At 38.3% G+C, this 26,130-nt stretch overlaps 1 protein-coding gene across 1 annotated transcript in view; it reads left to right on the top strand.

Annotated features, from left to right (window-relative positions):
- Nucleotides 1–26,130, top strand: part of HIBADH (3-hydroxyisobutyrate dehydrogenase) — an 84,931-nt gene that overhangs the window by 50,415 nt on the left and 8,386 nt on the right. Inside the window, exons 5-6 of the mRNA XM_055805732.1 lie at nucleotides 20,508–20,641; nucleotides 21,196–21,272. Of these exons, the coding sequence (XP_055661707.1) occupies nucleotides 20,508–20,641; nucleotides 21,196–21,272 (211 nt within the window). The remainder of the gene's footprint in view (nucleotides 1–20,507; nucleotides 20,642–21,195; nucleotides 21,273–26,130) is intronic.

Raw genomic sequence — 26,130 nt, 5'->3', positions numbered from 1 at the left:
TGAAAGCTTTTTCCATCCTTTAACAAGGACAGGACTAACCTGTTCTCCAGCATTTTGTTTGGTAATCTATCACTTGATGTTAGTTTCTACATGTTTAGATTCAATACCGATGTTTCTGCATCTAGCCAAGCATGCCCGGTCAGTGACAGAAATGCATTTATGCACTTAATACTTTTCTAAGGCGAAACACTAGAGCTTTTTACTCCTGTATCCCTTCCATGGGTACTAATTTTGCTGTATTCTAGCAGGTTCAGTTAAATGGAGCAGTTTATGGAAATACACTGTAAAGGAAAGAATAACAAGGCAACAACTATTTTACTTGGGTAGCGTGCACAAATGTTCTGTATGGGTAGGGAAAGAATATGTATAATACTAGAAATCTCTTCCTCTGTCGTCCTCCAAGAAATGATGTAAAATACTAGGTCTATCCCTCTCTTGTTCCAAGTTGCTTGGTCCTAACATCCCTGAGCTCCAGACACCAAGCATTAAGCTGTCGGATTTAAATTCCGTCCCCACTCCCAAACTTGGGAAAGTTCCTCTTCACCAGTTTAGAATCCAGGTCATTCCACTCTCAAAACGGTAATAAAACCACTAACAGGAATATTCTTACCCATTTATTAATTCTGTCCTCATTGATGTTACTTTTCCCTGTTTACAAGGTGACATAGTTGGAACAAGTACTTGCCTACTGTCTACTGGTGTGGGCAGACCCTTTCTTGATGTATGCAAACCCTCACAAACTGAGGAAACTAAGAATAGGGTTTTTACTGGATGTAGTATCCCTCACCATCCTCATTTCTTAAGGATCTTCTTGCTTCACTGAGTTTATTAATTCACTTTCTTTTGGGAAGGCTGGAGGAGATACCTGTTTTCTATTGTTCTTCAAGCATCAGCGTCAGAACTGTTCCTATGGGGTAGTCATCCATAGACTTCTGTCAAATCAGTAGCCCTAACTTTTACCTTTTTGCTGAAAAATTCTAAGTCAAAGTTGAACATTAGTCCCTTCCTTGTTACTGTGTTCTCTTTCTTTCTGGCAAGTAGCATTCAGCCTTTGTAAACCTGACCAGTCGATTCTGCCACCAGGTTTTCTGCCTTCCTCACTTGATTAGTCCTGTCACTTATGATTATGACTTGACTTATCACAATGCTTACCTAGGCCCTGCCTTACACTTCTGAAATCTTGGGCGCCTTGAATAGTCTTGCTTAATTCTACTGTAGCCATGCTGTGTTACAAGTCAGGGCAACCGGGCTGCAGGCTCTTCCCTGCCCTCTTTGTAACCTGAAGGTAGCGGGGGGGGACTGCTGTAAGCCTCCTCTCAGTGGTTCATATCTCTGCAGGTGGGCTAGGATTCCCCGCGTGGACTTCTGCACCCTGACTTTAATCAGGCTGGAGGCTTTTTTTGATGGAGCGGGGTGTTGTACCCAACAGCGTTTAGGATACTTGATAGCAGCAGAGACCTTCAGGCGCACAGAGGGCTCTGTATTGGTGACAGCAGTGTGAAACAGCCTTGTGAAGCATCCCATTCATCCAGTCCTTGAGTCTGCTCTAGCACGCTAATTTAATGCTGAGTCCCTATTCTATTTTCTGTAAGCTGGCTCGAATTCCCTGCCTGAACTACTGCACCCTGGATTTAACAGGCTGGTGCCCCTCTGGCACTATCTGGAATCAGCTGTATAATGTCCTATAGTAATTTATCTGTTTAATCCATCTTGTTCTGTTGCAGGATGTGAGTTCCCTCGTTTTGTCTCAAGAAGAGATAGATTAGACTGTTAAAATAAGACCAAAAACTTCCACAATTTGGAGGGATGGGTGGGTTTCTTTTTATCAAGAACATTTTGATACCACTTAAGAGACTGTTTGGAAAGGGTTCTGTCTTTTAAAAGAACTCTATATGAATGGAGAATGAATAAGAGAAATTGTCAAAATAAAGACTTGCTTGATTGTTTTATAGGCTTTAGACATTTTTACTTGTTTTTTTTTCTTATTGACTGCAGTAAATACTTAGCATGCAATAAGTAATTCACAAGAAGTTCTACTTTGAAAGAAGTAGAATAATACCATTAAACCTTTTCCTTAATTTTTGTATCTATTCTGTTCATCGAAGAAGGCTGAAATAACAAGTTATAAATTTTGTTGAGCCCTGTGATACTGCAACGTAAAACTCACAAGATTTGGCTTGTAGAATGGGAACTTCAAAGTATTTCTGTTCAGACAGCAATGATGTCTGAGAAAATCACTGGTTTGTGTCCATTGGATTTAATTTTTTAATTAGGCATGTAGAGAACATACTTGACAAAACTGTCTTCCCTTGCCACCCTGAATTTTTTTTATATATATATTGTTTTGGAGTGGGGAAATATTTTAAGTCTGATGAGTACATAATCCCCGTAAGTCCGTATGCTAAATAAGCAGAAACCTTTTAAGTGCATTTTTATCTGATTCTGTAAATGTCCTTTTCAGGACATTAACCTGTCATTTAGAAATTTTTTTGCATTAATTTAAAGATACTGTTATTAAGAATACTATTGATTGACCAGTCTCTGCCAGCACAATAGTGCAAATCTCAAAGGAAAACACTGAACAGCTACCTCAAAAAGGGAGACTTTGGAAACATTTGGAGATGCTTACATAACCATTTTACAGTTTCCTGTGATAAGTTCTAGCTAACCCTGGACATGAGATGTAAACCAGCATTTTTAAAAGCAAGTGCTGCATCTTTGCTTCTTGTAGGTGATTCTGATCCCTTTTCGGGTTTTTTTGGTGTGCATTCTGCACAAAGAAAGTGAGGAGTTGTACTTCTTTATAAATATATAGAGGCTGCGCAGAGACAAGGAATGTAGTCTGAAAAAATCTACTCTTCACAATGAATTGTTTAAATACCAAAGTTCACCTTGTAAGTTTAGCCAAAAGTGATTAAGGGGCTGGTATTTCTAATGTTGTAGCAGGTATGATTACCTTCCCTGATAAAAGCTTAATGTGAGACTGTGTTTAGCAGATAAGATTACTGTCTGTGTATAGTCTAAGCCAATTTGACTAATTTCTGGTGTGGATGCTTTATTTTTATGCCAGTTGCTCAGTAACTGGTTCAAGCATTTAATTTTTGATGTATTTTTGAATACTCAAATTTGGAGCAGTTGTGTATTTAAAACTATATAGAATTAAATATGCTTTGTAAGTCAATAAACACCTCTGTCTTCCTTCTTTCCCCTGCTCTCTAGGAAAAGGGAGATGCAGGTGTCATCAAAGCCTCTTCTTTGAGGTTTCTCCGTACAGAGAGCACAGATTGACTTCCTGCTGAGACTCTAGATATGCAGCCAAAAAAGTTTATATTAAGTACTGACCTGATCATATTTCTGTATTTTCCTTATTAAAGCCCCCACTGAACTGCAGTATGTTGATGAGTAAGCGATACAGCAGGAGCCAGAGCCATACTTCTTATACATGATCCACCCCTGTTAATCTAAGCGAAGAGACAATACAAAAATTAGGAAAACTTCGCTGTTTGAGAGTTTTTATTAGAATTAAGTTTGTATTCTGAAATAAATTGCTGTACATCACTTATCCTTTCCAGTTTCCTTATCATTCTTTGTGAAAGAAAGCCCAAAGCTCTGATTGGGCTGCATTTGGGGCAAAAAAAAATGAATGCTTCCTAATTATATATTGTAAGACCAGAGTAATCACAGAAAGATTGCAAGTCCAAATCTATTGAACCAGTTGTTTGCATGCCAAAATATTCTAGAGAATACTTGAAAATGGGAGGGTTTGGGCTACTCTCTGACTTTATTCTTCAGTACTCACAATAATTGCATCTCTTCAGTGCTTATGATTCAGTGCATTTCTAATGCAGTCTGGTTTTTTCTGAATCAAAAAATTTGAAAACAGAAAATGAATGTGGCTTAAAATGAGAAAATTGTTTACCCTTCAAGGATGGCTCATAGCTGAGCTAATCTACAATAGAGTAAAAGGGCACCATGACTGTGAAGGCGGTCATCACTTTCAGATAACAGAAAGGATTTGGGGCATCCTAGCAGACAGGTGAACGGTTTGTGCTTGATGGAGACCTAAGTACAGCCGCCTCTGTATTAACACTTCCTAGTACTAGGTCTGATGTTTCCAGGAGTGAACGTGCCGTGGCCGTTGTACTGTATGGCAAACCCCTCTTTCCCTCTGTAAGTTCAGAGGAGGTGTGCAGAAGGGGTTTTAAACTGCTGCTGGATATCATTACCCTTTCAGGCACACTGCAGCTAGCAGTGTTTGCAGCTACATAGGACAGCCTTTGCAAAACAAGCCAACACTTATTAGTCAGCTGGCATACAAGAACTGTTTGGTTTCTGAATGGAAAAGCAAAGCTTAAACATATGTCTGTGCTGGCAGCATGAATTACTTTCCTGCGTAGGTGTCCAGAATTCTTTTATTCCTTCTTTAAATTTCCAGCAGAGCTCTGAACTAGGAGTTCAGACATTGGGGTTCATGTTTTGTCCAAGTTTTAGTCAAGTCAGTTTGACATGTTCTTCTTTCCTCAACTGCCAGTGGTTATAAGCCAATACTTGGCATAATCATTCTTGTCTCACCCACGGTCATTCCATTCACATGTGGGCAGTTTGGGGGATTTCACCTAGTTCGTTTCTAGTCCCTTGTCCTGAAAACCCTTAACCCTTTCAGTACCAGGTGACAACAATACAAAGTGAGGGATGAAACTGTTGCGGTTTTCCTTTTAAAAGTAACTGCAGCAGTTTTCATCTACTTTGCAATACTGCATTTTAACAATAAACCGTAGTGGTTACTATGCTTATGTCAGTTAATGTAATTTCAAAAGCTGGCTTAGAAGTTCTGCATTTTTTTATAAGACTCTTAGGCAGGTTAAATTAGAGAGGGACGTGGAAAAGAGATAGCAAAATTGTATTAACCTCATCATGACTGGTAAATGTGGGGGGTTTCTTGTTTTCAGGGTTTATTCTCCACAGATAATAGATAAATTTATAAAAATTGTGTTGACTGGAGCTATAGCATGATTATCATGATACTGAATTACAAAAGCAAGAATCTTCATTGTCAATATAATAAAATGGGTGGGTGAGGGGTGGGTGGGGTGTCCCTTATATTCACGAATATAACTGGCACAAGTTTCTAACTGTTTCAAAGTGTATTGTTCTTATTAACCTGAGGTAGCTTTCTTCTGTCAGCTATGCAGCATCACTCATGCAAACCGTTTCCTATTTATGGATCAGTATTTTTATTGCCATGGTGACCTTAGAAAAGCAAGAAACATTTCTGATCATATCCTGATACAAATTGACAGTAGCAAGTCCTACACTAGCATATTCTAATTTTTTTTCTTATTTGTATCAACCTGGGGTTTGTATTTGGACAGCCATTTTTAAATGTTTCACTGTACATCAGAATAATAGGTCCTAATGGATTGCTTCCTGCTTCACTAGACAAAAGTATTTATTTAGAATTAAAAAAAAAATGCCTTAGCGAGTTTAAAAGAAACAATAGAGCAAAATAAAGTACGTTTTCTGTTAATGGCTTTGCTTGATCAGGCATTTGTATCCTGTGTATTATTTTATTATATATTAAATTCTGACAATAAGGTAGCTTTTTCTCTCTGAGGTCAGTAGTGTTCAGATTAATCAGGCTGACATTTCATGCCGGTGGGTCATGAACTGTTGATAATAGCATTAAATGGTGATTCACTTGCTGCGGGGAGCACAGCTCATTATCCAGTCACTATATTAAATCATCGCCACAAACAGCTAGAATCCTCTGTGTGTGTGTTCACACGTGCATCTACGCGCACACGCACACACACGCAAATTGGGGTGGGGACCTCTATCCTGTAGCTATCCATTTCTCCGTTTATAGTAATTGTTAAAGGTGTTTCCAGCGTACAAGGATGACGGACTTCTCCCCATTTCGGAGACTGGAGTAGTTCTCTAAAAAAATCTTATGTATGAAACAGGACTATGCGATTTATTTTCTGGCTTTTCTCCGATAAAGGAACAGAATTTTTGTAGCCAGTTCTGTGTTAGACAAAAGTGAAGAAAAATACATGTGCATCATTTCTAAAATGTTAGTTTTGGAAAAAGAACAAGATGCAAAATGAAAACAACTGAAATTTAAATAGCTTGTATTCATTGACTATGGATTTTTATTTAACGCTGGGGTTCAGGGGCTTCTATATTAGTTTCAGATGTGCTACTTCCTGTTAAAAACGTTCATACTTTTTAAAAAAAAGCCACTGTCCTAGTGCAAGAAAAAGCGTATCTACCATAGTGGAAAATTTTAAAATAGAAGACTGCCTAAATAGCTTAACAGTGGATTAATTATGTTGAATGAGGGGAAATTCCACTCTTTAATGCTTAAAAGGCTATGCAGTTTAAAGCAAATCTTACTTAAAATTTAAGTTGCATTCATAAAAATGAAATCTGAGTTAAGAGTTTTGCAAGGCATGTGTTTAGCAATTAATGTGAAATGTTGGGCTTTTTTTCTACTACCTGGAGCAGAGAACTGGGGAGTTTCCTCCCTCCTTGTCCTCTGCCCCCTCCATCTGAGCCAGTATAACATTTTTTTGGTGCAAAAGTGACTCTTGGTACAAAGGCTTACTTGAAGTATGAACTTCTCAAGGTCTTTGTAACCTCACTGGAGAAGTGATTTTTTAAAATAGTATTTTTTTCTAGAAGGCATTATGTTTAATCAGTGTTTAAGTATTAATTAGCATGAGAACCATGCTAACCTCAGTATTAACTTTAAAACTGAGAAGTTGGGAGGGGATTCACAAATATGTACATTTTTACACTTTCATGTAAATGGTTACAGAAAGTGAAACCTTTTTCTAAAGCAGTTGCTACACTATGTACTTTAAGAGAAGGAAAAAAAATAGGAATTATGAAGGGAAACATTTTAAATTCCTCCAATTGCTTCCTCCCCCACCCCCCGGTTAAATAGCATCTAAAACGGCCAAGAGAAACAAGATAGCATGAAAAAGCTGTGAGCCACTAGGGGTCACTGTTCGGTAATCAACTTCTAATGAACCAGAACTGTCAGGAAGGCCAATAAATTACACTGTGGATTTTTCTAATTATGAATTCCTATTTAATCATTCAATGACAAGTTAACTGTGGCAGTGGTTCTATATACTTTGCATACACAGTTATGTTAATGTACTATTATATTTCTTAGGATGGAGGTCCTCCATCATTAGAGCAGTTCATTACCAAAGACTCTCTTATCTAATCATAATTACTGATTATGAGAAATAATTAACTTTGTTACCCTCTTGATTCTGTTCATAGGCAAAATGCACTCTTTTTCTTTTCTTTTCTTTTCTTTTTTTTTTTTTTAATAGAAAACCAGGGAGAGTATTGACTTTAGATACTTTACATTAAAGAAAAAAGGTTAATTTGGTTTTGTGCAAAATTGCCTAAGTTATAGCGTTGGAACAGTTACAGGTAGTGGGGAAAAGGAGGTACATGAATTATTTTATACTGGGTCTCCTGAAGTTGTCATTTAGTACAGTTAAATATGAAAATGTGTTTTGTTTCATGGAAGTGCAGCATTTGGAGCAAGTAAAGATTTGTAAATTTGAACCATATGATTGCATATGTGCTGATCCTGAAATAATAAAAGTAATAATAAAAATAGTCTCTCTTTTTAAAAATATTTCCATACTAAACTTAAAATTAATTCATACATAAAGAAGTATGACTTTTAATTAAATTACCAGGGTTTGAACTCATTGGATAAGTGGTATCAAATACATTTGAGAACACTGAAAAGTACATTGCATTTTAGGCTGGATGGCAAAGCTAAATCTTGTCGCCTGAAAGAGATACACTGTTTTGCAGAGGAGTAATAATGGAATTATGTGCAGAGGTTCCCTAAACAGGAAATAGAACTGGGAAAGGCCTTGTAACAAAGGGATTCCTTAAAAGGAAGCTCTGTATCTTTCCAGTTTAGGCAGCTTTTCTAGCAGTTGTCATCTTGCATTATTACACTGCTTTGTCTTTTCAGTGCCAAATAAAAGGTTTGAGAATTAACTGTGAATATGCTGAAACTGGGCAGCAGAAAATGCTTTGTTACTTTATGGATGTAGAGTTAGGCATGCTTAAGAATAGGCATATATTTTAAAGGAGAAGCTGAGAGATGGACCGTGTGGGCTGTTTACTGTATCCAGTGGCAAGATTCAATGCCAAAGTGCTGGCAGAAAGGACGGACATATCTGAAGCAATGCACTCTTGACAGTGGTTCAGATTCTAAGAAAAAATTTTGAGTCTTATACCACTGATGACAGTGACAAGGTTCAAAAGTTCATTCAAAAATGTTCAATGCGGTCTACAGTCCTATTATTTAAGCGTTCGTTTCCGATTTCAGTTAGTAAAGCTTTATCAGTTGTCCTGTCATAGACTGTACCCAGAAACAGGTAAAATTAAAACTCACAGCTGGGCAACTCTCTAGCAGAAAATACTGCAGATGGATTTATTTTAAAATTACCTGTCTGACACTTCTTTCTGGCTGTATGTTGCTATTTTATTTTAAAGTTCTGTTATATTCCTGCTGTTAAATACTAGCTAATTTTTAAATGCTGTGAATGTAAATATACCCCTACTGCTTGGGACTGGCGTATAGCATTGCTACATCTTCAGCTCTAAGGTGAACTAGAAATGCTTAGGAATAGGTATGCTATGCTGTTCCGACTCATTTTAATGCTTATTGTTTCATTTTTCTGTGTTTACGATGTTTTTATTTTCTTATATAAAGGAAAGGACTTATGAATGCATCAATAGAAATTTACCTGCATGACTTTAGGCTTCTGCAGCTGGCTTTCTAAGAAGCAAACATTCTGTTAAGAACACTTTAACCCCTACCTGTTGAGCAATGCAGTTTAAATGCATACTTCGGTGTGATTTTTTTTTTTTGCAATGTGTTTAATGCCTTTGTTATTCAGCAAAAAAGCATGCTACAGTATTTTGTTGCTTTTGGGGACCTATATGAGAATACCATGTCAAAGAAAATCATAAAGGACTAAAGCATTTCAAGTATTTTTTTTTTTTTTAAAGGGATTAATTGCTTGTTATGGTTGTACCAATACTGGAGAAATAATGTAAACAATAATATTAAAAATTCCTCGTTTATTTTTCCTTCAAAAGTTCTTGTTTTTTTCTTTGATAATAAAAGGGTTTCAGCAATTACATAGCTATTCCATGATGCCATGTAAACATGCTTGCATTTTACTGTGGAGTTAAGGCAGAATGCGTAAGTATTTCATACTTTGCATACAGAGACATTCAAGTCCAACTAGCAAAATCTGCAAATGTAGTGGTGTATGGCTAACTGCTTTTTGTAATTGACAGAGCTCAGCAAGGTTGGCCACACATCTGGTTTTGTTGGTCATGAATTTGCCTGTATGTTGCTCAGTCAGAAGAGATGAGATGAAAAGTTGTGACGGCAGGGTGGACTATTGGTTCTATTTGTGGCTTTTGCTATCCCACACAAATATTAAGCTTTTGTGGGTTTGATGTTGTTAATTTTGGTATTGTCTGTGGATTCTAGTTAGAGCAGATAGAACAGCTCTCCTGGGATTTTACCTTCTCTTTCTAAAGGGACATTATAGACGTTCATCCCTTTGAGCTTTTTCTCCTATAGTCCCATCACAGTCTTATTTTCTGGTTGCTGATCTGCTGCATAGAGTGGAATCTTCTGAAGAAAAAGGTTGTGATGACCTCAATGGGTGTTAAATATGCAGCTCTGTCACCTTTCTAATGCCAGACAAAAATTACTCTTGTTTTCATGCTGTGTGACTGAGATGAAATTTTATTTCTAGGACTTGAAGCCTCATCTGGGCAAGACAGGAATAGTGCTAGAGCCTGTTTGCTAAATTGTTGTGCAGGGGGTTAGCGCTGGCCCACGTATCTGAGAAGTTGTGTGATGTTCATATTTCATTTTTGGATCTTCTCTTAGAAATTCAAACAGTAGCACTGGGCACGAAGATGATGGGTTATTTTCTTTGTTTCTCTTGTATTCAATATTTCTGTTGTATTTGATGCTGTGCTTACTCAGAACTTAGCAATGGTTGATCAGATAGCTTAGTGCCTTGTGCTTTACATTTGGACTGTCCTGAAGTCCGCTTTGAGGCTTGGATATCTTGGAAATATGGAATATGCTGCTCCCATTCTTCACTGGCTGTACAGCCTTCTTGCTGATGTTCAGATAAAAAATGAAATACTTGTTTTGAACTGTGGTAAGTTCTGTGCAGTTAGTTTTGCTGTCCACAACTGTAGATACTTAGTGTTGTGTTTTAATCTTTCTGTATAGGTCTGCAGCCCCAAATGACATTTGGACCATGTAACTAAATATTAGGAATGGGTAAAGAAGTAGCCAAATCTGGTACTTCAGCAAGAACACCTAAGGAATTTTTCTGTTGTCTAGGCCTTTTATGGTGGAGTATGGATTAAAGGGAGAGAATAGGAAAAAAGACTGATTCGAACTACTGTTTTAAAATGTTTTTGATAGAGTATTTTGGATATTAAAAATAAGCAAATAACTTAATCAATTGTACTTCATTTCCTCTCTTATTGCAGTGCTGTTAACCTTTTTACCTGGTAACTTTTCAGGTGCTTTGATATTTCTGTTTGACTTACAATGACTAGAACTAAATGTGGTGCTTTTAAGGAAAAATGCTGCAGACAGAACGATCTCATCAGGCCTTCCAGCTTGTACTTCTGTTGAAAAAGTTAAAGTATCCTCTGTATGTATTTGCCTTTTGCAACTTATTTTCTTTGGCTAATCCTTTTGGAGACATCAGTTGCTACTTAATACTGTCTCGTAAAATTTTCCTGGTGCATTCCCCTCATATTAAACTGCCTTAAAAACAGCTTCTACTCAGTTTTTGTGTGATTTATATATTCTTTTCTGTGTTTTGATGTCCTTCTATAATATATCTAAATCAGATTGAAGATTTCTATTCTAGCATCCGTGGCCAAGTTCAAGTACTAATCCCTATACAATTCCACTTAGGGCTTCCTTTAAAAGCATAAAGCTTCTCATTACCATTTTGCCTATTTTGTTTAATCAGTTCTTTATCCTTTCCTCTACACTACTTCCTACCTTCAGTTCCTGGGGATGTTTACATAATTTTTCTGTGCCCAAAAGGGATATCTTAGGCTACTATAATACATGTATGTACCTATTGTTTATATACATGTACCCTCATGATTCATGTAAAACCCTAAGTGTATTCTCCTTGAGGCTCTTGAAGATCCTTTCGTTTACAGCAACACTTCTCAGATTGGCATGTGGGACTGGAGAGTTTGGTACTGTCTTTTGTCTTTGGACAGCATCTTGCAAAACAGGGACCCAGCAACGGAAGTGCTAAAGAAAGGCTATTACAGCAGTCTTACAACAGAAGGCTGCATCTTCTGCCTTCAGGTTATTGTAGGAGGCAAACTATTTAATTCTCCCTCTCTTGCTGGGCTGCCCAGAACAGGTAGCATATTGTTCACCTCTCTTACATCTTTCTTTCAGTCTCTGCTACTACTAAGAAAATAGCTGCATTGAGCATTAATGCTGATGCACACAGTCTGATCCACTCGCCTTCATTCTTGCCTGTGCTTGTGGGAGGGGGAGCGGAGGAGGAGGAGGGAATTATTATTCTGCTGCTGACACAGGGAGAATGAGAGTGGCTTGATGCAACAGAAGATTATGTTCCCTGAGGATAAACAAACAGAAGGAGATAAATTAGGAGAGAGGATAATCCTGTTAATATGTGCATTCCTTAATTCTGATTCAGTCTTTCAAAACATATGATTTCACAGAGGTTAGAGATTTAATTAGTACCTGTAAACCATCTCTTAAAGTTTACCTTTTTGATTGTGGAGTAACGCTTGGAGTTGGCATTTGAGATGCACAAATTTGCACATAAACAGGAATTGTAGGTCGTGATATGAATATTGCGTGAGGGAAAAATAATAATGTGCACATCACCATACCTTCCTCAATTAAAAAAAAAAACAACAACCAACTTCATATTCTCTGGACTTTTTCACAATACTGTTTGTTAGGAAGTCAGAGCAGCTTATTCCTTGCAGTCTTCTGTTGCTTTTTCAGCAGAAGCTGGGCTATTGTGATATTTATCTGAATTCAAAGAAGGCTAATTAAAAGAGCTGCTGACAGTTGTTGTGATCTGACTTTGACTGGAGCTTGATGGTCATTATGGGTAAATAATGAACCAGGTCTGCAAATGTAGCAGCTGCCAACTTGGGATAGAAGAACAGCTATTGCGTCCAATTTAAGGATCTATCGACCGCTTCCCTTCTCCCTGCAGATCTTCCTAGCAGAAAACTAGTGTTTTCTACTGCTTTGTTTTGTGGTTTCAGCTATTTCTGATATAGTCTATAATTTTCTCTTAAATATTTAACCTAGTCCATTATTAGCTTTCAGAGTTAACAACTTTTCCATTGGGCTTTCTTTGCATTTTTGTTTCGGGCTTTGGGTGAGCTTTTTTGCAGTTTGTTTTTATGTACGACGTAACTGCTTAAATAACAATGCTAATGTGTATTTAATTTGCTGGTTGCTGCAGAATAAAAATCCGCTAGACTTTTTTTCTTTGTACAGCCATACTCTTAAGAAATTGTAAATTGAATTATGCTGTGAAGAGATGCTTCGACTTCCATAAGCGTGCTTTGGTCTGGAGTAATATTGAGTGCTAGCTGTATAAATCTTCAAAGCATTGACCTGAACCTCCATTTCCCTTTTTGTTCAAACATCACTAGTTTATGAGATACGGTGATGCAAAGCTCTATTTATCAGAAGAGAAAAACAGCAATGACTTTCATTAAGGCACACTTCCAAGTACATTGTCACTTCATCATGAGCTTTGCCTTGTCCCATTAGCAAGCAGGAATGGTGCGTTAAAGGGAAAATTTTAATAATAGATTAATTCAACTTTCTTCTAGAATCTCTGCCATTATAAATGCAGTACAGGTATTTAAAAGCCACCACAGAATTTGATATACACAAGAAGTTAGCGCATCTACCCAGCGTTTGCTCAGCTGCCATTAGAAAAGGCAGCGTGTGTTATGTAAAATGTACGAAGGCGCTTGTGCATAGTACATAATGCGGCAGAACTAGGGATCTTGCTGGGAAGAAATGATCCCAAGCGTGCCCCTGTAAGACAAGTCTTGCTTTGAGATATAATGATGAAAAATTGCCCATTTATTTGTGTCTTTGCGTTTCAGCAAAAATGAAACTTTGAGTCGTTGTCTGTGGTGCTGCTGCAGGGGTTTTATGCATGTATGTGTGCGTCCGTGTGCACGGGCGTTTCTGTTCTTGCTCTGCAAAGGCCAGCAATACGTTAACAAGGGGTTATGTTATGCTGGTTTATGTTAAACCAGATCACCCCCTAACATGTGCGGAGCCATTCATCTGTGTCACCAAAACCCAAGAGAACATCTGACATGGACTTTGAAACAGAAACAGTGATCACTTACAAATCAAACATGGCACGCTCTAAACCGATTGTGCACGGCAATCTTTTTGAGAAAGGACAACTAATTGAACATGATAAAGTGTAAAGTTAATTAACACCCTTAAATTTGTTGATTACTTTCACGGGATTATATTGTTCGTTGAGGAGCAGCTTTCTGTCCCAGCTGTCGCCTTTTTAGCAAACGTCCTGGTAAACAATAGAGACACCATAACAAGTCGTAAATGGTCCCTGTGACAGCAGCCCCTTGTGAGGCTGCATCTGTAGAAAATGATTAGAACAATTGCATTTTAAAGACGGCTCACATTGCTGCTCGGTCCCATCGGCCCTCTTCTTTATCTCCGCTGATGGCAGACTGGTTAAAACATTTAAGTTCTTTTGAGCAAATTAAGTGATTTACTGTGTTTTAGTTATATGGCAGCAGAATAGCTTCATAGGTCTAGCTTTGATGCTGATTTTTGCAATAGGGAGAAACACAAGTGCTCTGAGTGGTGGTTTGTTGTGGGCTTTTTTTTCTGAGACGGTTTAATGTGTGTGTTTCCTGGAAAAAGATTGAGGATGGCAGACGGTGTCTATGGAGCAAGTAGAAAAAAATTATACCCTATTTATATTTTATGAAATAAGTAGTATCCTCATTGTTATTTTAAATTTATAGTGTGGTTTAAAATATTCTGCATTTATTTCCAGTAGGGATTTGTAGCTGATTTCGCCTATACGTGCCTTTTAATTAGTTTTGCATTTATATATGTAGCAAAACAGTGGTAACCTTTTCTGTTAATCTTTCCTTGTGTGTCTTCCTTTAACTTTTTGTGAGTTGCAAAAGACAAAGTATTTCATGTGAGCTGGCAGGTACTTAAAAATAATTGCTTAGTCCTTAAAAACACACACACACAAAAGATACACAGATGCAGGCTTTCAAGTTCAACCTATCTGAAAGAGAGCAAACATGACAAGAACCTGCTTGTCTGAGGCAACTGCAGTCACTTAAGCTGCATTTTTGCAAAAATACTGGAATAAAGGACCAGTGTTCCCTTGCATTTCCCAAAGCGCAACAGGCAAAGCCTCAACTCTTACACTTGAGAGTGCAACATTGTAAAACGGGAGACAGGATTAAAACTCTAGCACTGTTTTTCTTGTTTATTTTTTTTTCCAGTTTAGATCACAAAATTAGTTGTTAAAAGTGCTCAATAGAGTATGTTGAATTAAAAAATGACAAAATAGATGTTTTTTTGCCTAAACTTCTTGGTGTTACAGCCCTCATGTCCAGCTTGTCCTTTGGAGTCTCTGAAACAGCTGTATTCACATTGTTTCAGTTTTTCTTCTCAACTTTGTCAGCAACAAATTTTTTTGTCTGCAGGTGCAAGGCAACAGTGGTTTAAATATTTTGGCACAGCGATATGCTTGGGTGCTTTGTGTTTTCAGCAATATAACCGTTTTCAGCATCACCACTGTGATGATGCTGTGACACATAGCCTTATAGTATCATTTGTTTTTAACAATAAATGCATTAAAACCAAAAGCAGATACTCTCTTGTCACATCTTTACATGAACATTGTTTTTTTCTAGCAAATTGTATTCTTAATAATAAGCAAGGTGATTGAAGCCAAGCTGCTTTAATGATGTAACTATAGAGGTAAGACTTCCTTTTTTTTTTTTTTTTTTTTTTTTTGTACCGGAAACATCAGTGGCCAATTAAAAAGACTTTTTCTAACACACTAAATACTGTTGTAATAAGCAATGAAAAGTGAATATGGAAGGCCAGGATGCCTTGGCTACTGAACTAGGCTGCCAGGCCTGGAGGCTAAAACTCGAAGTCACCTCCAAACTGTCCCAGGATAGCTGGGACCAGTTTCTGTTGTCATATGAGGGCTTCTAAGTCACCATTCACATTATTCACATTTTCATCTAAAATTTTGAACTTGGGAACCACTCTGCATCAGGTTCATGGAGCAGTCCAGTGGCAATGAAAGTGAGAAGCACGTGGATTGAACTAATCCTTGCCCCACATGTAACTCAGCTAGAAGCAACAGGATAGTTTGAAGACCAGTTCTTTATGTACCTCTTCTGATAAAATAAATTAATTTTTCAGATCTTACTCCAAAACCTTTTTGCACCATAGCAGGAAACCCATCTCCACGTTATATGCTGTGGTATAAAGTACTGCAGCACTACTTTATAACTTCTCAACATGGTTCTTCCCAGATACATTTTTTTGCATGTCTCTCCACTAGCTAGACCTCTTATCATATATATTTGAAAACCTGTTCCTGCCAGTTTATATCTCTGGGAAAAACTCTGATGGTGTTATGACCTCCTGACATGGAGCTGAGCTACTCTGTGGGATCTGCTGGTGCGACCTCCTTCTGCACACAGGTGTGGGGGGATCATCCTAGAGAAGCTGAGCGTAGGACTTGGTAGATGAGGGGAGAGCGGTCGGTGGTGCCTACGCTGACCTGAGCCAGGCTTTTGGCAGTGCCCCCCCCAGAGCCCCCAGGCAAGCTCAGGAGCTGGCTGGGTGAGCGGGCAGTGATGGGCTGAGCGCGGGCTGAGGGCAGAGCTCAGGGGCTGCGACCAGCGGCGCAGAGCCCAGCCGGGGGCCTGTAGCCAGCGCTGTGCCCCAGGTCAGCGCTGGGTCCCGTCCTGTTCAGCTGGGTCATCGGTGACCTGAGGGGACGGAGCGCAGCCTCGGCAGGTCTCCCGATGGCACACACTGGGAGGAACCGCCGGGACACCAGCAGGCCGTGCTGCCCTCAGCGAGGCCTGGGCAGGTGGAGAGCCGGGGGGAGGGGACCTCATGGGGTCCCACAGGGGCCAGCGCGGGGTCCTGCCCTGGGGAGGGACAGCCCCTGCACCGGCACAGGCTGGGGGTGGGCTGCTGGGGGGCAGCTCTGCGGGGAAGGGCCGGGCGGTGCTGGGGGACAGCCGGTTGCCCGCGGGCCAGCGGTGGCCCTGTGGCCGAGAAGGCGGGTGGGAGCCTGGGGCGCGTTAGGGGCAGCGTGGCCAGCGGGTGCAGGGAGCTGATCCTGCCCCTCTGCTCGGGCTGGTGAGGCCCATCGGGAGTGCTGGGCCCAGCGCTGGGCTCCCCAGTCACGGGAGACGGGGAGCTGCTGGGGAGGGCCCAGCGGGGGCTGCGGAGCTGGTGAGGGGCCTGGAGCACCTCCCTGGTGAGGAGAGGCTGGCAGAGCTGGGGCTGTGTAGCTGGAGAAGGCCGAGGGGGGTCTCACCCGTGCGTACCAACACCTTAAGGGTGGGTGGCAGGAGGACGGGGCCGAGCTCCTTCCAGTCACTTCCAACCCTGACCAACCTGTGATTCTGTGACTGCAGCCACAGGCTCCAGCAGTCTTGCTTTGCAGCAGAGGAAATCTTCATATGCTAATCACAAATACAGTTTCTCAGAAAACCATTCCCTGAAGATGAGAAGAGGCTTTTTGTATTTTAGAAAGAACAAATCTGTTCTGAAGGACTTTTGACCCTAATGAGCAGTGGTACATACATACATCTCTTAGGTGGTAAGAGATCTTTAAAAAAAATCAAAAGATAAAAAAAAATCATTGGCTTTTTAAAATTGTATTAGCTGTGCTGCTTTCTTCATTGCTCTTTTTACTGTTAGAAGCTGATAATACTTTACTGGCTTGTGTTGTTGGTAAGGAATCTGTGATTGTGAAATAAAGCTGTGCATTCTTGTCTAATGATTTTTTATTTCTATTTTTAGCTGAAGTTACAGTTCTTGTACTCTTAGACTCCCTGCCGGAATTTTTTTAAATTGCCAGTGTTATAAATTCGCTGTGTTGCTTGTGATAAAATAGCTGATAGTTGGTAAGAACCCTAGATGATAAAATTTACCCTGAAGGAAACAGGTTTTTGTTTTTAAAAAGAGAATTTTCCAAGCCTTCTGCATTATACAACAAATTGCTCTTTTTTTCTACCTAATTTATTTTTTCTATGTGAAATGTGTTTGAACAAGTGAGAGAGTGCAGCTGTCAGAAGATTAACCAGCTGAAAACTATTGTCAGCATTAATTTTGCTCTAATAAATGACTCTCTGAAGCTATTTAGCAGTCTGTAATCTAGATACAAGGCTATTGACCTATGATGGATAGTACTGGATTTTGTTTGTAAGCTTTGACTTAAATTGTCTACTTAATTTGCTGCAGGTCAGATCACAGGATTAGTGGTAAAGGCTATTATGTGGTTTGAATAAAAATAGCTAGAGGAATGGAATGAAAATCATTGTGTTTATTAATGTAGCAATCTTTGTGGTCATGTACATAGTAAACTGGTAGCCAACATGATGACAATGACCTGTTTGTGTTAGCTCTAAATCTGGGCTTTGCCCTTAGCACAGTTCTTGTGAGTTGCCCAAGGAGGAGTTGTTCTAGTGAGATTTAAGGATTGGCTGCAAATAGGGTGTCTCTCAACCTAAGCGGGAAGATCTTTACCAGTCGATATTTCAGTACCTCAACAGTTGTATGTACAGACTGATTTTTTTTGAAGTCGTGGACCTGACTGAGTTCTTCTGGATGCTCCAGTTACTGCACTCACCAGTACAAGAAAGATACAGATTTACTGGAGTGAGTCCAGCTAAGGACCATGAAGATGATGAAGGGACTGAAGCATCTTTCATATGAGGAGAAACTGAGAGTGCGGAGACTATTTAGCCAGAAGAGAAGGCTTAGGGGGAATCTTACCAACATGTATAAAAACCTGATGGGATAGAAGGAAGAAGAGGGAGCTAGAACCTTCTCAGTAATGCCCAGTGACGGGACAAGAGGCAATGGGCACAAATTAAAACACATGAAAGACTATCTGACACACAAGAAAACACTTTTTTACTGTTAGGATAGTAAAACACTGGAAGAGGTTGCTTAGAGAGGCTGTGGAGTCTCCATCCTTGGAGACACTCTAAGGCCGACTGAACATGGTCCTGGGCAACCTGCCTCAGCTCGAGCAGCAGGGTTGAACTTCCTGATCTTGAGAGGTCCCTTGCAACCCCAGCAATCCAGTGATTCTGTGATTCTAGGTGGTAATGTAGGTTGAGCAGCTACTTCTTCAGTGGAAGCCTCTTTTCTCTGTTGCCTATTTTCACATGATTGGTAGGTATTTACTATTTTTGAGAGCTTGATCTATCAAATTTGTCTGAAATTCTTCAGTGACTTCAAAAGGAGATACATGTTGGAAGGCAGAATGGGGGAAATAAATGCTTGACAGATACAGAAAGGGGCATTGGTAGACATAGTCACACAGAGCAGTTGCACAAAGACAGTACATCAATTGAAATTTTAATGGGAAAGCTATCAAAAACTCTTCAAATTCTTCAGCGTGAGGAGCTGCAGTGTAACTGCCCTTGATGTCGAAAAGGAAGTCCAGTACTGACTGCTTCACTCTTTAGCTGTGGTGCAGCACTTACAGGGCCTTAAGTCTTTAAGCTGAGAGAAGCTCTGATGAGCTTGGTATGGTTGCTCACCTTAGCAGGACTTTTTGTGCAAAAACTTGGTTGCCATGGTGGCTTAGTTGTGGCCTTATTGTTTTTTCTATTGTTTTTATTGCATAATTTCATTTATTACTGGGGCACAATGAAAACAGAAATGTCCTGTTTAAGTAGGATATATTTCTAACAGAATAACTTTTTTGCTATTTGAGGTTAGATTGTATTTTTTGTTTCTTTGCTTATTTTTTAAAAAAGCTCTGTCTTCAACTGATAAGCTTTTTAAGAGTGCATTTTCACTTGTCACTACACAACAACTAGCTCACTGAAGGCAGTTCCAGTTACACTCTGGAAACTATTTCAATAGAAACATTTATTAATATTTATTAATGTTTATTATGGTAGCTAGTTGGCAACAAAGAACTGTGAACCATAGCTGGAGAGCAGCCTGATTTACTGTAGAAATGAAATCCAAATGGTCTGCCATGTGGAGGAAGCACAAACTGTTTCACTGGGACATTCTATTTGTAAGAACACTGTACCTAGTTGAGCACATTTAATTTGAAAGTAGGTTGTTATCTACAGATGTACATGCTAACAGACCAAGTTTGATGCATAGAACAGAAAATATACAGGGGCTATGCTTCTTGCTGGAGTGAAAAATAGTGAGGAAGCTGTGTTCATCAGTTTGGGCCAAATTTTCCTAGCAGTTCGATCCATTAAATGTTGGGGATGGGGAGATGGAGGATGTACGAGTAATTCTTACTAGAATTGGGCTTCTTTTGAGGAATAGCATATTTCATGGAAAAAATTGCTGGGTTTGTGCTTAGGAAATATATAATCAAAGAACTATGTTGTGTGCTTACTGACCTATGATAAAGACAGGACAGGTTTATAGGAATAAAACTGGGTATAGTGTGTTTGTGTGTGTGAATCATTTTTATATTGTTTTTTTACATAGTTCTTTATGTCATTGTATATGTGTTAAGTTTTTATGTTGGAAACTCAACGTTTCTCAAATTAAGTAGAATTTTGCTTCAGATTAGAAATGTAATAAACTGCAGGGATTCAGAAGTAATGGTTTTATATGTCTGTGTCTTTTAGATGTTCAATTACATGAAAATCAGAAAGCATTGATAAAAATTAGCCTAGGTTTGGAAAAGCTGGTAGAAGCAGACTTAACTTTGAGCAGTAGTTTGACAATAGTTGTATGCAGAGTAGTTATAAAAAATAGATATTTTTTTTAGTAGTTCAGATACAGTGAATTTTGTTGGGTGCAAAGTTGCAGGGAAGGGTTGATTGTTTCTTTGTATGAAACTATAGTGATACTGCCAGTTGTCTGTAAATCTTGTGAATTGTTTATCCACCAGTATGCCTGAAAGATAAGGTGGCTTTATCTTCATCAAATGTTTGAGAATTAAGATCTCTGATCCTGCAAGTAATGGGACTGTAGGCTTGCTTTTACTTAGGCTTTGGGAGATTTATCGTAAGTGAAGTGTTAAGCACATAAATTTTACATCATCAGACCCTTACTGGTAGAATAAACTACCACAGTTTTTTTAAATAGTGATATTAAATTCAATGTTGTCCTGATTCAGGTGTTGGAGCTGCTCGAGCTGGAAACCTTACTTTCATGGTTGGTGGAGTAGAACAAGAATTTGATGCTGCCAAAGAGTTACTGACATGCATGGGTTCTAATGTGGTCTACTGTGGAGACGTTGGAACTGGACAGGTAATGCTTCCTGAGGGGTTACTAGTCATCTCAGTCTTTTATTTTTGTTGCTTTGGTTTTCTTTAATGATACCTACTCTTTTATTCCAGTACTAAATGCATGATAATGTATCTTCATACTCCTTTGCTTGTTCACTTGTCTTCAACCATGTGTTTGTAAAATAACTTGTATAGCTTACCACAAAAACCATCTGATGTGGTGCTTTTCTCCACATTGGCTTGTTGAGATTATACTCCTTAGAGGACAAAGATTTTGATTTTGTTTCTTCTAAATTTAGATTTAATGAATGTTCTGAAGGACAAAGAGCCTTTACATGCCACGTATGCTAACCAAGCTACTAGACTAAGAAAAAAATATTTCCTAATCTCTGAAGGAGCCACAGGGCAGCTTTCATTGACTTCATCTATCATAGATTTGTGCTTTCTGGTGCTACCTTTAGAAGAGAGTTGTCGGGACACATTTAACCATAGTGTCCCAGACCTAGTTAAAGAAGATTCTGCCATGTTAGGACTGTGAAAATGCAGAAAGTAATTGATGGTTTAACTTATTTTCAGGCTGCAAAGATCTGCAACAACATGCTCTTGGCCATCAGTATGATTGGAACTGCTGAGGCTATGAATCTTGGAATCAGGTTTGTTTGACTTTTGTATTGGATGCAAGCATTTTTTCTGTGTTAACAGTTTTTGTGGATTATGGCTGACTTTTGCTGAGACAAGGATGATTAGATGACATAGATAAACGCTTTCCAGAAATTCTTTTATAAAGCCATTAACATGCTAAAGGGATTATTTAAGTAAAGTAGGGCTTTTCAGAACAGGAATATTCTCCTGTATTGGCTGTATACTTGTCGCATTCTGCATCTGAAGTTAAGAGTTTATTTGTTCTGTTGTAGTGCAATGTACAGTGTCTGTCTTGCATTATAAACATGCAAAGGTAATATAGAGGTAACTTTGTGTTTGCATTCTAAGCTAATGTACAGTATATTAAGAGTATTATACTCCCATATGGCTCTTCTTGGCTTTTACTTTGCCAAATTAGTCCAAAATGCATTGTAAATTAAAACCTCTAGTACAGTATGTATATTAAATGAAGACCAAAGCATAAAAAAGTATCTACCTTTCTGTTTGACATTATCACTGCAATTTGTCATAATCAAAGCTCCTACTTTGTCAAAAAGCTGGAGTATGCTCCACTACACTCTTGCCAATGCTAAGACTAGCATTTCTTTTCTAGCAGTTGGTACGTCTGACTTGTAAGTGGCAGCATATTCAAACAAAATTATTTTTCCTTTCCAATTGTAACCTATTTATTTTGCTGTGGCCTTTGAGATTTTGTTTTGTTTTCTAATAGAGTACATGCAAGTACCAGTTCATATCACAGTATTCGATCCTTTCATAAACTTTTTTAGCCAGATCTAAATAATTTGCAAATTTATAGACAGGGAAGTCCTATGTTGGAAGACATTATCTTGCAATTGAGTATGTTTTAAGGCTCTTCATGAATTATTTATCCGCACAGTTGCATCCTTAAAATTGGCCTGCTAAAACTACAGATATTGTAGATACTTATCAACTGGCTTTAGACCGTGTGTTCATGTGGATTTGATGCACTCTAAAATCAGCAAGAGGGCATCAAATGCTTAAATAAATAAATAAATAAGCCTACATATGTGCACATACACGAGGCAATGTAATGGATTCACATTTCCTCTTAATTACCATATCAAGATGCAGTTGTTTTATTGAATTGCCCTTGTCTCAGATGTTAGACTATCTTGACCTATTAAGTTGTCATGTTGTAATTGAGATAAAAGAGGAATTTGCTTTGCATCAGTGCTAATTGGTTTATCAATATCCTGTACCATTTACATTTTCAAATTGAGAGTCTGTAAGATACTGAAGCATGTCTGCATCAAGCCATAATAAAACAGTAGCATTGTTTACAACTATTGTAATTCAGTGTAGTGCAGAGCTTTCATCAGGTTCTGTTTTAAGTCATGGTTCACTTAATAAAGCATATGTAACTGATTTTTCATTATGTTTTTATCTACTTCTATAGGAATTATATAAAATAAAATCAAGAGATTTGGAAGACAGATATTCTGGGTGTATAAGCACTGTGCAGGATGGGTTGGTGTCTGCAGTCATTGTAGCTTGAAGGGGTTGAGAATTTTCATTTTTCATTTTGCCCTTTTCCAGTTTAAATTTTGGCTGAATTTGTATTCAGCGTTTGTAAGCAAAAATCCAGTGTGAAGGTGGCGATATACAAATCTCCCTACCCTACAATCATGGTAATTAAGAAGGAAGTGTACTTACTGCAGAAGAAACCTGCTGATTGTAACCCAAATTATACAAAGAGCAAAATCTCATTTAGTCCGAAACAGCATGAGTTTTAAGACAGAGGCAGTCATTTAAAGCCTTATGAAGTCATTTGGAACCCTTGCACTGATTTTAATGTGTTGTGATTTAAATCCTGGAGAAGATCACTTCTGCTTGTAACTAGAATAAGAGCTTTTCTACTTTTGGTGTGTACAAATTTGTAATATACAAGTTAACAATTGCAATTCTAATTATTAGAAATGTTGCTATATTAATAAAACTAACAGATTTTTTTCCAAGTCTAAAATTCAAAAGAATTGTGTGGCTGCATAGTCTGGAGAGAGTAGGAAGTTGAACGTGATTTATTAGATTGATGCGTAACTGGTGAAGGAATTCTGACTCTGATCTAACGATGGTAAAAGACACTGGAAATCTAAAAAATTCATAATAGGAATTGTGGAGCTTAGACATGTTCTTAACTTTTAGATAGAATATAAAATATCTTCATGTCATGCATTGTGTATATCTTCTACATCATTTAAATCTTGAGTTTTAGGGACTTTGGATAATTAGTTATTCAAAATATTGCTAACTGAACTAAATGTAACTAGAAAGTCGTATTACAGCACCTTCCAGAAACAAATATATAGTCTGAGCTTAAGTCTTCAAAACAGTGTGATATTAGTTCTATTAATAAACCACCTCTTCTCTAATGTTTTCGTAAACCATGAAGCCTAAATTTTCATTTTCTGAAGCAGAGGGTTACTGTTTTATTCATTTCACATTTTTAAATTACATCTGCTATTGTTTTATTTATTTGATATTTAAAATTATAGAATTGTTCCAAAATTCAACATAAGTAGCAAATAGAATGTGGTGAGGAGGAAGGAAAATTGACATTAATGAGCAAAAATTCCACAATAAACTTACAGAAAAATAAGCAATATTGCTATGTAATTGCTGCATTTATATTCCACTTGCTTTTCTACTTTACTCTGTCATCATCTTTATTTACTAAACATCTTCATTTACTAATGAAGGTGTTCATTTGCACTGGAAGTGATTTGATTTAGATTCCATAACTAATTTAAAAAAAAAAAAATCCACCCTGAGTTCTGACCACTGAAAGGCTTGTTTTGTTTTTTCCATTAATTTCCTGATGCTTTATGAATGTCGCTACTATGAATGTCTAAAAGTTAGAAGGTGTGGCAGACATTCTGGAAATGAATTCACATTGTCATTTGTATTTTCTTTTTTTCTAGCATGGTAGTGCAACTTGTCAGTAGAAAAATCTTGAGTAGATTTTACTATATGGTTTTATGGATAATGTGCATATTGGAAAATACTGTACTGACGTACTGTTTCAAACCAACACACAGAGTACATGTAAACTTCACAAATAAGAAACAAAAACGTTAAGTGATATAGTTCACAGGCAGAGACTATTTTTCTTTTTGCTGATCATCTCAGTGTCAGTAACTGAGTTCCAGTGAAACAATGTCTAATACTAGCAAAATAAAGCTCGGAAATTAAAATACTGCTGATACCTGGCTTGTGTTTAGATCAGATGGAAGTTACTGCCTGTCAGGCAGCTTGCGGTCCCTTCAGAAACTGCCTGCACAGAGTCAGGGGAGGGCTTATGTGGTGACACAAGACAGGGCAAGATTGCTTAATATGGTTGGGATATAAGGGACAAGGAGAGCAATAAGGGCTCTGTGGCAATAACCTCCCTGCAAAATGACATTTCTACTTCCAACAGAAGAGGAAGTTGTCTCTATGATGAGGGACTGCAGTGGCACCCGGATTTATATCAAAAGCTGCAAATACAGCTTTTTCCTAAGCAATTTTACTGTATATGGATTTGTGCCCGCTTGCTTTCATAAAATGAAAACCAATAAAAGAACTTTGCTCTCTGATGCTGACTCTAAATGTAGTTTCAGTCTTTAGATCTGGTTTCTGTGTGTACCGCTGGGCTGTAGCTGGAAGACATGAGCAGAAATGGGAGTCAACAGCGTAGAAAGGAGCATATGCTGCAGGCTGAGGGATGATTAGCCCTGGGCACATCCCCATGGCAAATTTTAGAGAGTGCCTTGAAAAAAAGAATTCCTCTGGGAGCACTGTGGCTCTGGCATTTTTAGCTGTTGTAGAAGGGTCCTAAGGTTCTGCTTGAATATTTGCAATGTCGTGTGATATTTATCTGAAGCACCTTGAGATGAGAAACTCTCTCAACAGCTCAGCTACTTCTGTTGTTACACCTTAAAATGAGACCAGGATGTATCATTTTTGTGAGGTACCATTTCAATTTTTCTGTCTGTTCCAGACTGAACTCTTGGAGGAGGGTATGAAAATTTCGGTATGTGGTTTTATCAAAGCTCAGCAAAACTTGAGTTTTTAGCAGTGGCTGGAAGGGTTCCTGCTTTAACCTTTTTTTGGTATGTGTGTCCATTGCTGAGTTTCTGCCGTTCAGCTCATTAGGAATGTTATTGAAGAAGCATTGATTTGAGGAAAGCAATTGTTTTTGCTCTATTATAAGTACAGTTAATACATGGGCTTCTTTTCTGCTTATAAGGGAGAAGAACATTTTGGTAATTGTAAATTCACACGCGCATGCACAAGCTCTTACCATGTCCAATGGCAAGTTGTTATGGGGACTGGCAGACTGTCATCATTTTGATAGCTTGAGCAGTATATCTCTTGAACAGCAATGGAGCTCTTATGCAGAGAGTATCGTATGTTCCCAGCCAATTTACAGGGAAACAGCAATAACATTTTATCATGGTTGAGAGCCCAGTAGCTGCTTCCTATTAAACTTGCCCTTTCAGATACCTGTCTTGGATTAATTTGTTGATTTCAAATGGAAACTCAGTCTTCTCCACTGAAGCATGACTTTCTAGGATAGACTCTCACTGAATGACAATTACTGTATATTCTAGCTGGTTTCAGACCATTACAAGCTTTGGGCACAGTGGAAGACAGAGGATGACTTCAGTAACTGATTTTAATATATGTCTAATTTAACTGTCAGTTATATATGCACCAGTGGATGAATCCTCAGAAAGATGAAATGCAAAGCACTTCTAACTTGCTCTTATTAATGATACACTTGCTGCAAAGGAGAAAAAAAAAAAACCAGGTTCAGGTCTCCTGAAGAGAATCTGCATGGTGTTTAAG

The sequence above is a fragment of the Falco peregrinus genome, chromosome 5 (genome assembly GCF_023634155.1).
Source record: "Falco peregrinus isolate bFalPer1 chromosome 5, bFalPer1.pri, whole genome shotgun sequence".
Taxonomy (NCBI): domain Eukaryota; kingdom Metazoa; phylum Chordata; class Aves; order Falconiformes; family Falconidae; genus Falco; species Falco peregrinus.
This window is presented reverse-complemented; position numbering and strand designations above follow the sequence as displayed.